Below are 17,500 nucleotides of genomic sequence, written 5' to 3'. Positions count from 1 at the left end.
GTGAGCTATGAAAGGTCACAGGTCAGGTCATGGAAGGTCACAGATCGGGTCATGGAAGGTCAGAGGTCATGTGACAGAAGGTCACAGGTCAGGTGATGGAAGGTCAGAGGTGAGCTATGGAAGGTCACAGGTCAGGTCACGGGAGGTCACAGATCGGGTCATGGAAGGTCACAGGTCAGGACATGGAAGGTCACAGGTCACACATGTAATACACGTGTGTATCACATGTTACATGGGATTGATGACATCACACACATCATCACATGTCTTACTCTTTCTTTCTTCCTCTCTCCCCCCGTCCAGGTCCACCCGGGACACCTTCCCCTCCAGCCGGTCCTCGGGCGCCATCTTGGTGGACGTTGGGGGTCGTGACCAGGGGACGGCGAGGGGCCTGTGCTTTGGTGGGCCCATTGTCCCCCTTCTGGAGGTGGGGTTCCCCCCTCTCCCCGCCCGGGACGGCCTCCCTGGAGCTGTATTTTCCTCTTGGACCATCGTGAGCACTGTAGACGGAGTCCACTTCCTCTTTTGAGCCCTCGTACGGCCTTCCTGGGGCTGTATTTTGTTGTTGGACCATCGTGAGCACTGTAGACGGAGTCCACTTCCTCTTTTGAACCCTCGTACGGCCTCCCTGGAGCTGTATTTTGCTCTTGGACCATTGCGAGCACTGTTTTAGGAGTCCACTTCCTGTTTTCTCCTCCTCTATAGCCTCCCTGGGGCCGTATTTTGCTCTTGGACCATCGTGAGCACTGTTTTCGGAGTCCACTTCCTGTTTTCTCCTCCTCTGTAGCCTCCCTGGAGCCGTATTTTGCTCTTCGAGCATCGCGAGCACTGTTTTCGGAGTCCACTCTCACCCAGTATCTCCTCCCAGGACCCATGCGATGGAGGGCCACGTGGCCTGGTGGACCTGGACCCTGTGCCTGGTGGTGACCCCGTCCACCCTGGGGGGTCAGGGGTCACAGGACGACGACCCCGTGGTACGTACCCAATACGGCCACCTGCGTGGCCTCAGGGCCTCCCTGCCCAGTGACCTGCTGGGCCCCGTCCAACAGTTCCTGGGGGTCCCCTACGCCGCCCCCCCCCGTGGGCCCACGAAGATTCCTGCCCCCAGAGCCCCCCACGGCCTGGCCTGGAGTCCGCAACGCCACCCACTTCGCCCCCGTCTGTCCCCAACGCCTGGACGAACGGACACTGCCCAGGGACATGCTGCCCAGCTGGCTCAGCGCCAACCTGGAGACGGTGGCCGGACTGCTGAGAGAGCAGAGCGAGGACTGTCTGTTCCTGAACGTCTACGTGCCCACCGAGGACGGTGAGCGATGGGGGGAAGGATGAGGGGAAGGATGAGGGGATGGAAGGGTGGATGGAAGGGTGGAAGGATGAAGAGATGTTGGGTGGATGGATGGGTGGATGGATGGGTGGATGGGTGGATGGGTGGATGATTGGATATTGAGTGGATGGAAGGGTGGAAGGATGACTGGAAGGATGAGGAGAAAGATGGGTGGAAGGATGTGGGGAAGGATGATCGGATATTGGGTGGATGGATGAGTGGATGGAAGGGTGGAAGGATGAAGAAATGTTGGGTGGATGGATGGATGGATGGATGGGTGGATGATGGGTGTAAGGATGAGTGGAAGGATGATTGGATATTGGGTGGATGGATGGGTGGAAGGAAGAGTGGATGGAAGGGTGGAAGGATGACTAGAAAGATGGTGTATGATGGGTGGATGGATGAGTAGAAAGATAGGTGGAAGGATAAGTGGAAGGATGAGGACAAAGATGGTGTATGTTGGGTGGAAGGATGAGTGGATGGATGGGGGAAGGATGAGTGGAAGGATGATTGGATATTGGGTGGATGGAAGGGTGGAAGGATGAGTGGAAGGATGAGTGGAACGATGATTGGATATTGGGTGGATGGATAGGTGGATGGATGAGTGGAAGGATGAAGAGATGTTGGGTGGATGGATGGGTGGATGGATGGGTGGATGGATGAGTGGATGATGAGTGGAAGGATGATTGGATATTGGGTGGATGGAAGGGTGGAAGGATGAAGAGATGTTGGGTGGATGGATGAGGAGAAAGATGGTGTATGATGGGTGGAAGGATGAGTGGATGGAAGGGTGGAAGGATGAGTGGAAGGATGATTGAATATTGGGTGGATGGAAGGGTGGAAGGATGAAGAGATGTTGGGTGGATGGATGGGTGGATGGATGGGTGGATGGATGAGTGGATGATGAGTGGAAGGATGATTGGATATTGGGTGGATGGAAGGGTGGAAGGATGAAGAAATGTTGGGTGGATGGATGAGGAGAAAGATGGGTGTATGATGGGTGGAAGGATGGGTGGATGGATGGGGGGAAGGATGAGTGGAAGGATGATTGGATATTGAGTGGATGGAAGGGTGGAAGGATGACTGGAAGGATGAGGAGAAAGATGGGTGGAAGGATGTGGGGAAGGATGATCGGATATTGGGTGGATGGATGAGTGGATGGAAGGGTGGAAGGATGAAGAAATGTTGGGTGGATGGATGAGGAGAAAGATGGGTTGATGGATGGGTGGAAGGATGATTGGATATTGGGTGGATGGATGAGGGGAAGGATGAGGACAAAGATGGTGTATGATGGGTGGAAGGATGAGTGGAAGGATGGGGGGAAGGATGAGTGGAAGGATGATTGGACATTGGGTGGATGGATGGGTGGAAGGATGGTGTATGTTGGGTGGAAGGATGAGTGCAAGGATGATTGGATATTGGGTGGATGGAAGAGGGGAAGGATGAGGAGAAACATGGTGTATGATGGGTGGAAGGATGAGTGGATGGAAGGGTAGATGGAAGGGTGGAAGGATGAAGAAATGTTGGGTGGATGGATGAGGAGAAAGATGGTGTATGATGGGTGGAAGGATGAGTAGAAGGATGGGAAGAAGGATGGGTGGATGGATGATTGGATATTGGGTGGATGGATGGGTGGAAGGATGAGTGGAAGGATGAGTGGAAGGATGATGAGATGTTGGGTGGATGGATGAGGAGAAACATAGGTGGAAGAATGAGTGGAAGGATGTGGGGAAGGATGATCAGATATTGGGTGGATGGATGAGTGGATGGATGGGTGGAAGGATGAGTGGAAGGATGAGGAGAAAGATGGTGTATGATGAGTGAAAAGATGGGTGGATGGTTGAGTGGAAGGATGATGAGACGTTGGGTGGATGGATGAGGAGAAACATAGGTGGAAGAATGAGTGGAAGGATGTGGGGAAGGATGATCAGATATTGGGTGGATGGATGAGTGGATGGATGGGTGGAAGGATGAGTGGAAGGATGATGAGATGTTGGGTGGATGGATAAGTAGAAAGATGGATGGATGATGGGTGGAAGGATGAGTGGATGGATGGGTGGATGGTTGGGTGGAAGGATGAAGAAATGTTGGGTGGATGAATGAGGAGAAAGATGGGTGTATGATGGGTGGAAGGATGAGTGGATGGAAGGGTGGAAGGATGAGTGGAAGGATGATTGCATATTGGGTGGATGGATGAGTGGATGGAAGGGTGGAAGGATGATGAGATGTTGGGTGGATGGATGAGGAGAAAGATGGGTGTATGATGGGTGGAAGGATGAGTAGAAAGTTGAGTGGAAGGATAAGTGGAAGGATGAGTGGAAGGATGAGTGGAAGGATGATTGGATATTGGGTGGATGGATGGGTGGATGGATGAGTGGATGGAAGGGTGGAAGGATGATGAGATGTTGGGTGGATGGATGAGGACAAAGATAGGTGGAAGGATGACTGGAAGGATGGGAAGGATGATTGGATATTGGGTGGATGGATGGGTGGATAGATGGGGTGAAGGATGAGTGGAAGGATGAGTAGAAAGATCGGTGTATGAGGGGTGGATGGAAGGGTAGATGGATGATGAGATGTTGGGTGGATGGATGAGTGGATGGATGACTGGAAAGATGGTGTATGATGGGTAGAAGGATGAGTGGATGCAAGGGTGGAAGGATGAGTGGAAGGATGATGAGATGTTGGGTGGATGGATGAGTAGAAAGATGGATGGATGATGGGTGGAAGGATGAGTGGAAGGATGATTGGATATTGGGTGGATGGATGGGTGGATGGATGAGTGGAAGGATGAAGAAATGTTGGGTGGATGGATGAGGAGAAAGATGGTGTATGATGGGTGGAAGGATGAGTGGATGGAACGGTGGAAGGATGAGTGGAAGGATGAGTAGAAAGATGGGTGGAAGGATAAGTGGAAGGATGAGTGGATAGATGGGGGGAAGGATGCTTGGATATTGGGTGGATGGATGGGTGGATGGATGGGTGGATGGATGAGTGGATGATGAGTGGAAGGATGATTGGATATTGGGTGGATGGATGGGTGGAAGGATGACTGGAAGGATGAGGAGAAAGATGGGTGGAAGGATGTGGGGAAGGATGATCGGATATTGGGTGGATGGATGAGTGGATGGAAGGGTGGAAGGATGAAGAAATGTTGGGTGGATGGATGAGGAGAAAGATGGGTTGATGGATGGGTGGAAGGATGATTGGATATTGGGTGGATGGATGAAGGGAAGGATGAGGACAAAGATGGTGTATGATGGGTGGAAGGATGAGTGGAAGGATGGGGGGAAGGATGAGTGGAAGGATGATTGGATATTGGGTGGATGGAAGGGTGGATGGAAGGGTGGATGGAAGGGTGGAAGGATGAGTGGAAGGATGGGGGGAAGGATGAGTGGAAGGATGAGTGGAAAGATGGGAAGGATGAGTGGAAGGATGATTGGACATTGGGTGGATGGATGGGTGGAAGGATGGTGTATGTTGGGTGGAAGGATGAGTGCAAGGATGATTGGATATTGGGTGGATGGAAGAGGGGAAGGATGAGGAGAAACATGGTGTATGATGGGTGGAAGGATGAGTGGATGGAAGGGTAGATGGAAGGGTGGAAGGATGAAGAAATGTTGGGTGGATGGATGAGGAGAAAGATGGTGTATGATGGGTGGAAGGATGAGTAGAAGGATGGGAAGAAGGATGGGTGGATGGATGATTGGATATTGGGTGGATGGAAGGGTGGAAGGATGAGTGGAAGGATGAGGAGAAAGATGGTGTATGATGAGTGAAAAGATGGGTGGATGGTTGGGTGGAAGGATGATGAGACGTTGGGTGGATGGATGAGGAGAAACATAGGTGGAAGAATGAGTGGAAGGATGTGGGGAAGGATGATCGGATATTGGGTGGATGGATGGGTGGATGGATGAGTGGAAGGATGATTGGATATTTGGTGGATGGATGGGTGGATGGATGACTGGAAGGATGAGTAGAAAGATGGGTGGAAGGATGAGTGGAAGGATGATTGGATATTGTGTGGATGGATGAGGAGAAGGATGAGGAGAAAGATGGTGTATGATGGGTGGATGGAAGGGTGGATGTAAGGGTGAAAGGATGATGAGATGTTAGGTGGATGGATGAGTAGAAACATAGGTGGAAGGATGAGTGGAAGGATGGGGGGAAGGATGATGAGATGTTGGGTGGATGGATGGGTGGATGGATGGGTGGATGGATGGTGTATGTTGGGTGGAAGGATGAGTGGATGGAAGGGTGGAAGGATGAGTGGAAGGATGAGTAGAACGATGATTGGATATTGGGTGGATGGATAGGTGGATGGATGAGTGGAAGGATGAAGAAATGTTGGGTGGATGGATGAGGAGAAAGATGGGTGTATGATGGGTGGAAGGATGAGTGGATGGAAGGGTAGAAGGATGATGAGATGTTGGGTGGGTGGATGGGTGGATGGACGAGTGGATGATGAGTGGAAGGATGAGTGGAAGGATGAGTAGAAAGATGGGTGGAAGGATGAGTGGAAGGATGGGAAGGATGAGTGGAAGGATGATTGGATATTGGGTGGATGGATGAGGGGAAGGATGAGGAGAAAGATGGTGTATGATGGGTGGATGGAAGGGTGGATGGATGAGTGGATGGAAGGGTGGAAGGATGATGAGATGTTGGGTGGATGGATGAGTAGAAAGATAGGTGGAAGGATGAGTGGAAGGATGGGGGGAAGGATGAGTGGAAGGATGATTGGATATTGGGTGGATGGAAGGGTGGAAGGATGAGTGGAAGGATGAGGAGAAAGATGGTGTATGATGAGTGAAAAGATGGGTGGATGGTTGGGTGGAAGGATGATGAGACGTTGGGTGGATGGATGAGGAGAAACATAGGTGGAAGAATGAGTGGAAGGATGTGGGGAAGGATGATCGGATATTGGGTGGATGGATGAGTGGATGGAAGGGTGGAAGGATGATGAGATGTTGGGTGGATGGATGAGGAGAAAGATGGGTGGAAGGATGAGTGGAAGGATGATTGGATATTGGGTGGATGGATGGGTGGATGGATGAGTGGAAGGATGAGTGTAAGGATGATGAGATGTTGGGTTGATGGATGGGAGGAAGGATGAGTGGAAGGATGAGTGGATGGAAGGGTGGATGGATGGGTGGATGGATGATGAGATGTTGGGTTGATGGATGGGAGGAAGGATGAGTGGAAGGATGAGTGGATGGAAGGGTGGATGGATGGGTGGAAGGATGAGTAGAAAGATGGGTGGAAGGATGACTGGAAGGATGGGAAGGATGAGTGGATATTGGGTGGAAAAATGGGGGGAAGGATGAGTGGAAGGATGGAGAGAAGGATGAGTAGAAACATGGTGTATGATGGGTGGAAGGATGAGTGGATGGATGATTGGAAGGATGAGTAGAAAGATGGGTGAAAGGATGAGTGGAAGGATGGGAAGGATGAGTGGAAGGATGATTGGATATTGGGTGGATGGATGAGGGGAAGGATGAGGAGAAAGATTGGTGTATGATGGGTGGAAGGATGAGTGGAAGGATGGGAAGGATGAGTGTATATTGAGTGGATGGAAGGGTGGAAGGATGAGTAGAAAGATGGGTGGATGGATGGGTGGATGGATGATGAGATGTTGGGTTGATGGATGAGTGGAAGGATGAGTGGATGATGGGTGGATGGATGGGTAGAAGGATGAGTAGAAAGATGGATGGATGGATGGGGTGAAGGATGAGTGCAAGGATGGGTAGATGGATGATGAGATGTTGGGTTGATGGATGGGAGGAAGGATGAGTGGATGGAAGGGTGGATGGATGGGTGGAAAGATGAAGAGATGTTGGATGGATGGATGGGTGGAAGGATGAGTAGAAAGATGGTGTATGATGGGTGGAAGGATGAGTGGAAGGATGGGGGGATGGATGGATGAGTAGAAAGATAGGTACAAGGATGAGTGGAAGGATGAGGAGAAAGACGAGTGGATGGATGGGTGGATGGGTGGATGAGTGGATGGATGGGTGGATGGATGGATGGATGGATGGATGGATGGATGGATGGATGGATGGATGGATGGATGGGTGGATGGGTGGATGGATGGATGGATGGATGGATGGGTGGGTGGATGGATGGATGGATGGATGGATGGATGGATGGATGGGTGGATGGATGGATGGATGGATGGATGGATGGATGGGTGGATGGGTGGATGGATGGGTGGATGGATGGGTGGATGGATGGATGGATGGATGGATGGATGGGTGGATGGATGGATGGATGGATGGATGGATGGATGGATGGATGGATGGATGGATGGATGGATGGATGGGTGGGTGGATGGGTGGATGGATGAGTGGAAGGAAGGGTGGAAGGATGATTGGATGGATGGGTGGATGGATGGATGGATGGATGGGTGGATGGGTGGATGGGTGGATGGATGGATGGATGGATGGATGGATGGATGGGTGGATGGGTGGATGGGTGGGTGGATGGGTGGGTGGATGGGTGGATGGATGGATGGATGGATGGATGGATGGGTGGGTGGATGGGTGGATGGGTGATGGATGGATGGATGGATGATATTGGTACTAGCAGTATTATTATTACTGTTGTTGGCATTGTTGGTGACTGCTGTAGTTTGACAGTTATTACGATCCTGCCTATCGCTGTGGTTCCTGTTCCTGGTGGTGTGGCTATTCTGACCCTTGTTGCTCTTGGTGGTGTTATTTCTGCTGCTGTGGTTAGGAGGATCGCTGTTCTTGTTGTGGTTCTTGCTGTTGTGGTGACTGTTAGGATTGCTCTTGGTGTTATTCCTGTGGATGTCGTTTCTATTCCTGTTATTGTTGTTGTTGATGTTGTTAGTATTACTGTTATTGTTTTTGTTACTCTTATTGTTATTGATGTGACCATTACTGTTATTGTTGCTGTTATTGTTGATGTTACTGTTACTGCCATTGTTGTTGTTGGTTTTGCTATTACTGTTATTGTTAGTATTATTGTTTTTGTTACTATTACTGTTATTATTGTTGATGTTACTATCATTGTTCTTGTTATTATTACTGTTGTTACTGTTATTGTTGTTGTTGATGCTATTAATACAGTGGATGTTGTGACTATTACTGTTATTGTTATTGATGTCACTATTATTGTTATTGTTCTCGTTGTTATTGTTATTACTGTTGTTACTGTTATTGTTATTGATGTTACTATTACTGTTATTGTTTTTGTTATTATTACTGTTATTGTTATTGATGTTACTATTACTGTTATAGATGTTGTTGATGTTGTTATTAATACAGTGGATGTTGTGAGTATTACTGTTATTATTTTTGTTACTATTATTGTTATTGTTGTTGATGTTGTTACTCTTATTGTTATTGTTTTTGTTGTTGTTGTTACTATTATTGTTATTGTTTTTGTTACTGTTATTGTTTTTGTTACTGTTATTGTTGATGTTGTTACTATTACTGTTATTGTTGTTGATTTTATAGATGTTCATGTTGTTATTCATACAGTGGATGTTGTGACTATTACTGTTATTGTTATTGTTGTTGTTGATGTTGTTACTGTTACTGTTACTGTTGGTATTGATGTTACTATTACTGTCATTGTTGTTAATGTTGATGTTACTATTATTATTATACATGTTGTTGATGTTCTTACTGTTGTTGTTATTGTTTTTGTGACTATTACTGTTGTTGTTGTTGTTCTTGATGTTGTTACTATTATTGTTATTGTTGTTATTGTTTTTGTTGATATTACTGCTAATGTTATTACTGTTGTTGTTATTGTTTTTGTTACTGTTATTGTTGTTGTTGTTGATGTTGTTACTATTACTGTTATTGTTTTTGTGACTATTACTGTTATTGTTGTTACTGTTATTGTTTTTGTTACTGTTACTGTTGTTGTTGTTGTTACTGTTATTGTTGTTGTTGATATTGATGTTTGTATTACTGTTATTGTTGTTATTGTTTTTGTGACTATTACTGTTATTGTTGATGTTACTATTATTGCCATTGTTGTTGTTGATGTTACTGTTATTGTTATTGTTTTTGTGACTGTTACTGTTATTGTTGTTGTTGTTACTGTTATTGTTGTTCTTGATGTTGTTACTATTACTGTTATTGTTGTTATTGTTGTTGTTACTATTACTGTTGTTGTTGTTGTTGTTACTGTTATTGTTCTTGTTGTTATTGTTATTACTGTGGTTGTTATTGTTACTATTACTATTGTTGTTGTTGTTGTTTTTGTGACTATTACTGTTATTGTTTTTGTTACTATCGTTGTTATTGTGGTTGATGATGTTGTTACTATTATTGTTTTTGTTTTTGTGACTGTTATTGTTGTTGTTGTTGTTGATGTTACTATTATTGCCATTGTTGTTGTTGATGTTACTGTTATTGTTTTTGTGACTGTTACTGTTATTGTTGTTGTTGTTGTTGTTGTTTCTGTCATTGTGGATGTTGTTCTTCCTGCTCTCACCCGTCTCCTTTTCCTCTCTCTCTCCCCCTCACAGACGTCCACGAGCCGGGCGCCCGCAGGCCGGTCATGGTCTACATCCACGGTGGGTCCTACATGGAGGGGACGGGCAACATGATCGACGGGAGTGTGCTGGCCAGCTACGGCAACGTCATCGTCATCACCCTCAACTACCGCCTGGGCATCCTGGGTGAGGACGGGGGCGGGGGACAGACGGACAGACGGACGGAAGGACAGACACAGACAGACAGACGGACACAGACAGACACAGACACAGACAGACAGACACAGACAGACACAGACAGACAGACAGACACAGACAGACAGACGAGGACATACACACACAGATATAGACAGACACACAGACAGATGGACGGACGGACAGACAGACAGACAGACACAGACAGACAGACACAGACAGACAGACACAGACAGACAGACACAGACAGACAGACAGACGGACAGACAGACGGACAGATACAGACAGACACAGACACAGACAGACAGACAGCGAAACAGACATACGGACACAGACAGACAGACACAGACAGACAGACAGACGAGGACATAGACACACAGATATAGACAGATACACAGACAGACAGATGGACGGATGGACACACAGACAGACAGACAGACAGACACAGACAGACAGACAGACACAGACAGACACAGACAGACAGACACAGACAGACGGACAGATACAGACAGACAGACAGACAGACAGACACAGACAGACAGACACAGACAGACACAGACAGACAAACAGACACAGACAGACACAGACAGACAGACACAGACAGACACAGACAGACAGACACAGACAGACACAGACAGACAGACAGACATGGACAAACCGACCGGGCGGGGATGGACAGGATGGACAGACGGGTGCAGACAGATTCACAGACACGGACAGACAGACTTAAGACAGACAGACAGACAGATGACAGGGAGATGGACAGATCGATAGACGGCAGACAGACACACACGTCGATGGACAGACAGACAACGCCAACAACAGTGACGTCAACAGTCATAGTAATAATGGTGGTAGCATTAATAGTAATAATAGCAATAGCAATAATAGTAACAATAGCAACAATACTAATACTAGTAGTAATAATAGTAATCACAGTAATCACAGTAATAACAGCAACACCAAAGGCCGCAATAGTAACAATACTACTAGTGGTAATAGTAATAGCAGTAATAATAGCAATAGCAGTAATAGTAATAGTAACAATACTAACAGTATTAATACTAGTAATAATAGCAACAATACTAATACTAGCAGTAATAATAGTAATCACAATAATAACAGCAACACCAAAGGCTGTAATGGTAATAATACTACTAGTAGTAATAGTAGTAATAATAGCAGTAATAGTAATAGTAACAATATCAACAGTATTAATACTAGTAATAATAGTTACAATAATAATACTAGTAGTGATAATAGTAATAATAGTAATCACAGCAACACCAAAGGCCGTAATAGTAATAATACTACTAGTAGTAATAGTAGTAACAATAGCAATAACAAGAGTAACAATGCTAATAGTAACAATAGCAATACTAGTAGCAATAATAGTAATAATAGTAATCACAGTAATAACAGCAACACCAAAGGCCGTAATAGTAATAATACTACCAGTGGTAATAGTAATAGCAGCAATAATAGCAATAGCAGTAATAGTAATAATAGTGACAGTATTAATACTAGTAATAATAGTAACAATACTAATACTAGCAGTAATAATAGTAATCACAGTAATAACAGCAACACCAAAGGCTGTAATGGTAATAATACTACTAGTAGCAATAGTAGTAATAATAGCAGTAATAGTAATAGTAACAATAGTAACAGTATTAGTACTAGTAACAATAGTAACAATGCTAACACTAGTAGTAATAATAGTAATCACAGTAATCACAGCAACACCTGTAATGGTAATAATACTATTAGTAGTAACAGTAGTAATAATAGCAGTAATAGTAACAATAGTAACAGTATTAATACTAGCAATAATACTAACAATACTAATACTAGTAGTAATAATAGTGACCATAGTAATCACAGCAACACCAAAGGCCGTAATAGTAATAATACTAGCAGTAATAGTAATAGTAGTAATAATAGGAATAACAAGAGTAACAATGCTAATAGTAACAATAGCAATAATAGTAATAGCAGCAATACCAATAGTAATAATAGTAACAGTATTAATACTAGCAGTAATAGTAACAATAGCAACACTAGTAGTAATAATACTAATAATAGTAATCACAGTAATAACAGCAACACCAAAGGCTGTAATAGTAATAATACTACTAGTAGTAATAGTAACAGCAGTAATAATAGCAATAGCAGTAATAGTAATAATAGCAACAGTATCAATACTAGTAATAATAGTAACAATACTAATACTAGCAGTAATAATAGTAACCATAGTAATCACAGCAACACCAAAGGCCATAATAGTAATAGTATTGTTACTCTTGTTATTGCTATTGTTACTACTATTGCTCCTAGTAATATTATTACTATGATGGCCTTTGGTATTGCCATTATTGCTGTGATTACTATTATTACTAGTATTACTACCAGTATTACTACTGTTACTATTACTGCTAGTATTAATACTGTTACTATTATTGCTATTATTGCTATTGCTATTATTACTGGTAGCAATAGTAGCAACAATAGCAATAACAAGAGTAACAATGCTAATAGCAACAGTAGCAATAATACCAATGATAATCATAGCCCTGGCAGTAATGTTAGTACTAGCCATAAGAGTAATAATCGTAGTAACAATAATACTAATAGCCACAACAACAATAGTAGTAGTAAGAGCAATAATGGCAGTAGCATTAATGGTAACAATAGCAGTAATAGTAATGATAGTAACAGTCATAATAGCAATCAGTCATAATAGTAATAATAGTAACTAATAATACTAGTAGTCATAGTAATACCAACAATAGCAATACTAGTAGTAATAACAGTAATCACAGCAATAATGGCAATACCAAAGGCCATAATAGTAATAATACTACCAGTAGTAATAGTAGTAACAATAGCAATAACAAGAGTAACAATGCTAATAGCAACAATAGCAATAATACCAATGACAATAATAGCCCTGGCAGTAATGTTACTAGCAATAAGAGCAAGAACAGGAGTAATAATAGCAATAATACTAATAGCCACAACAGCAATAGTATTAGCAATAGCAATAATGGTGGTAACATTAACAGTAATAACAGCAATAGCAATAATAACAATAGTAATAATAGCAACAGTATTAATACTAGCAGTAATAGTCACAGTAGTAATACTAGTAGTAATACTAGTAATAATAGTAATCACAGCAATAATGGCAATACCAAAGGCCGTAATAGTAATACTACTAGTAGTAATAGTAGTAACAATAGCAATAACAAGAGTAACAATACTAATAGCCACAATAGCAATAATAGTAATAGCAGTAATAGTAATAATAGTAACAGCATTAACACCAGTAGTAATAGTAACAATAGTAATACTAGTAGTAATCATAGTAATCCCAGCAATAACAGCAACACCAAAGGATGTAACAGTAATAATATTCCTAGTACTAATAGTAGTAACAATAGCAATAATAGTAATAGCCATGGTAGTAATGTTAGTAATAGCAATAACAGTAAGAACAATAGCAAGAAGAGCAACAATAAGAGTCATAGCAATAGTAATAGCAGTACTACTAATAGTAATAATGGGAATAATAACAGTAATAGTAGCAGGAATAATAATAGCAATAGGAAGAGTAATAAGAGTAATAATAATCAAGAGTAATAATACTAATAGTAGCCAGAGTCATCACAGCAACAATAATAGCAGCTCTAATAGTAACAATGGTAATGAAAGTAATAATAGCAACAGTAATAGGAAGAGTAAGAATAGTAACAATAGCAATAGTAGCATGAGTAATAATAATTAATTGAAGTAATGAATGAATGGTTGAATGAATTAATGAATTATTGAATGAATGAATGAATTCTATGAATGAATTGAAAGATTGAATGAATTATTGAATGAATGAATTGAATGAATGAATGACTTTTTGAACGAATGAATTTTTATGTGAACGAATGACTTCTTGAAGGAATGAATGAATTGAATAAACGAATTCTTGAATGAATGAATTCTTGGATGGATGAATGAATTGTATGAGTGAATTATTGAATGAATGAATTATGGAGTGAATGAATGAATTGAATGAATGATTTCTTGGATAATTAAATGTATTTACAGAATGAATTTTTGAACGAATGAATTTATGTATGAATGAATGAATTCTTGAGTTAATTAATTGAACTAGTGAATGAATGGTTCAATGAATTAATGAATTATCGAATGAATTATTGAATGAGTGAATGGAATAAATGAATTCTTGAATGAATGAATTCGATGAATGAATTAATGAATTATTGAATGAATGAATTGAATAAATGAATTCTTGAATGAATGAACGAATTCTATGAATGAATTAATGAATTATTGAGTTAACGGATTTTTGAACGAATGAATGAATTATCGAAGGAATGAATGAATTGAAGGAATGAATTCTTGCATCAATGAATGAATTCCTGAATGAATTCTTGTATGAATGAATGAATTGAATAAATGAATTCTTGATTGAATTTTTGAATGAATTGAATGAATGAATGAATTGAATGAATGGTTTCTTTTTTTGAACGAATGAATTAATGAATTATTGAATGAATAATTGAATAAATGAATTTTTGAATGAATGAACGAATTCTATGAATGAATTAATGAATTATTGAAGGAATGAATGAATTGAAGGAATGAATTCTTGCATCAATGAATGAATTCCTGAATGAATGAATTCTTGTATGAATGAATTTATGAATGAATTTTTGAATTAATTGAATGAATGAATGACTTCTTGAATGAATGAATGAGTTGAATGAATGGTTTCTTTTTTTGAACGAATGAATTTATGAATGCATGAATGAATGAATTCTTGAATTAATTAATTGAACGAATGAATGAATTAATGAATGATTGAATGAATGAATTGAATAAATGAATTTTTGAATGAATGAACGAATTGTATGAATTAATGAATTATTGAATTAATGAATTTTTGAACGAATGAATTATTGAATTAATGGATTTCTGAACGAATGAATTAATGAATTACTGAGTTAATGCATTTCTGAACGAATGAATGACCCCTCTCGCCCCCAGGCTTCCTCAGCACCGGGGACCAGGCCGCGAAGGGCAACTACGGGCTCCTGGACCAGATCCAGGCGCTGCGCTGGGTGGAGGAGAACGTGGGCGCCTTCGGGGGGGACCCCAAGCGCGTCACCATCTTCGGCTCCGGGGCGGGCGCCTCCTGCGTCAGCCTGCTCACGCTCTCGCACTACTCGGAAGGTACGCCCGCTCCCGCCCCACTTCCGCCTCACTTCCGCCTCACTTCCGCTTCCAGAACCCCCCTGTCCCCTCTTTTCCGTCCCAGGACCCTTATTTCCCTTACTTCCGGGTCACTTCCGGGTCACTTCCGCCTCATTTCCTCTTCCAAGATCCCTCTGTGTGTCATTTCCTGTGTCAGGACCCTTTTTCTCCTTACTTCCGGGTCACTTCCGTGTCACTTCCGGGTCACTTCCGCCTCACTTCCGCTTCCAGGACCCCCCCTATCCCCTCTTTTCCGTCCCAACACCCTTCTTTCCCTTACTTCCGCCTCACTTCCGGGTCACTTCCGGGTCATTTCCGCCTCACTTCCGCCTCGCTTCCGCTTCCAGAACCCCCCTATCCCCTATTTTCCGTCCCAGGACCCTTTTCCCCCTTACTTCCGGGTCACTTCCGGGTCACTTCCGGGTCACTTCCGCGTTGTTTCCTCTTCCAGGACCCCTCTGTGCATCATTTCCTGTGTCAGGACCCTTTTTCCCCTTACTTCCGCCTCACTTCCGGGTCACTTCCGGGTCACTTCCGCCTTGGACCGTTATTTCCCCCCCCCTTTACTTCCTAGGATTGTTCCAGAAGGCCATCATCCAGTCTGGCACCGCCCTGTCCAGCTGGGCCGTCAACTACCAGCCCGCCAAGTACACGCGCGCCCTGGCCTCCCAGGTGGGCTGCGCCTTCCCATCAGACACCGCGGCCCTGGTGCACTGCCTGCGCCTCAAATCCCCCCAAGAATTAACCCACCAGGTCGTGACCCCTGCGACCTACCACGTGGCCTTTGGGCCTGTGATTGACGGTGACGTCATCCCTGATGACCCCCAGATCCTCATGGAGCAGGGCGAGTTCTTGAACTATGACATCATGCTGGGGGTCAACCAAGGGGAAGGCCTGGGCTTTGTGGATGGCCTGGTTGACGTCATGGATGATGGGGTGAGCACTTCCGCCTTTGAGACCTCCATTTCCGCCTTTGTGGATCACCTCTATGGCTACCCAGAGGGGAAACAAGCTCTAAGGGAAACCATCAAGTTCATGTACACAGACTGGGCAGACAGAGACAACCCAGAAACTCGTCGCAAGACCCTGGTGGCCCTGTTCACAGATCACCAGTGGGTGGCCCCAGCTGTGGCCACTGCAGACCTCCACGCCCAATATGGCTCCCCCACCTACTTCTACGCCTTCTACCACCACTGCCAGAGTGAGATGAAGCCGCCCTGGGCCGACGCAGCGCATGGCGACGAGGTGCCCTACGTCTTCGGGGTGCCCATGGTGGGACCTACAGAAGTGTTCAGTTGTAATTTTTCCAAGAATGATGTGATGTTGAGTGCGGTGGTGATGACGTACTGGACCAACTTTGCCAAGACTGGGTAAAGAGGAGGGGAAGGATGGGAGGAAGAGGGGAAGGAAGAGAAAGTTGGGGGAAGGATGGATGGATGGATGGGAGGAAGGATGAGGAAAAAGTTGGGGTAAAGGATGGGTGGAAGGATGAGGAGAAAGAATACAAAGTTGGGGGGAAGGATGGGTGGATGGATGGGAGGAAGGAAGAGGAGAAACGATGAGAAAGTTGGGGGGAAGGATGACTGGATGGATGGATGGGTGGATGGATGGATGGATGGACGGATGGATGGGTGGATGCATGAGGGGATGGGTGGATGGATGGATGGATGGATGGGTGGATGGATGGATGGATGGATGGATGGATGGATGGGTGGGTGGATGGGTGGATGGGTGGGTGCATGGATGGATGGGTGAATGGATGGGTGGATGGATGGGTGGATGGATGGGTGGATGGATGGATGGATGGATGGGTGGATGGATGGGTGGATGGATGGGTGGATGGATGGATGGGTGGGTGGATGGATGGATGGATGGATGGATGGATAGAAGGATGGATGGATGGATGGATGGGTGGATGGATGGATGGATGGATGGATGGATAGAAGGATGGGTGGATGGATGGATGGGTGGATGGATGGGGGGAAAGGATGAGAAAGTTGGGGGGAAAGATGGGTAAATGGATGGGTGGATGGATGGATGGGTGGGTGGGTGGATGGATGGGTGGATGGATGGGTGGATGGATGGGTGGATGGATGGGTGGATGGGTGGATGGATGGATGGATGGATGGGTGGATGGATGGATGGATGGATGGGGTGCCCATGGTGGGCCCCACTGAGGTGTTCAGTTGTAATTTTTCCAAGAATGATGTGATGTTGAGTGCGGTGGTGATGACGTA

The 17,500-nt window shown here is 44.3% G+C and overlaps 1 protein-coding gene across 1 annotated transcript in view; it reads left to right on the top strand.

Moving 5' to 3' along the window:
• LOC138818305 (neuroligin-4, X-linked-like) overlaps nucleotides 1-17,500 on the top strand; it is a 31,393-nt gene that overhangs the window by 10,048 nt on the left and 3,845 nt on the right. The window contains 5 exon segments of the mRNA XM_070009292.1: nucleotides 304-1,073; nucleotides 1,075-1,306; nucleotides 9,831-9,983; nucleotides 15,057-15,242; nucleotides 15,838-16,633. Coding sequence (XP_069865393.1) covers nucleotides 879-1,073; nucleotides 1,075-1,306; nucleotides 9,831-9,983; nucleotides 15,057-15,242; nucleotides 15,838-16,633 — 1,562 coding nt within the window. The 5' untranslated portion in view covers nucleotides 304-878.

The sequence above is a fragment of the Dipodomys merriami genome, unplaced genomic scaffold, assembly GCF_024711535.1.
Source record: "Dipodomys merriami isolate MVZ:Mamm:240054 unplaced genomic scaffold, mDipMer1.0.p SCAF_730, whole genome shotgun sequence".
In the NCBI taxonomy this organism is placed as follows: domain Eukaryota; kingdom Metazoa; phylum Chordata; class Mammalia; order Rodentia; family Heteromyidae; genus Dipodomys; species Dipodomys merriami.
Note: the sequence above shows the minus strand (reverse complement) of the source record. Positions and strands in the feature narration are given on the sequence as shown.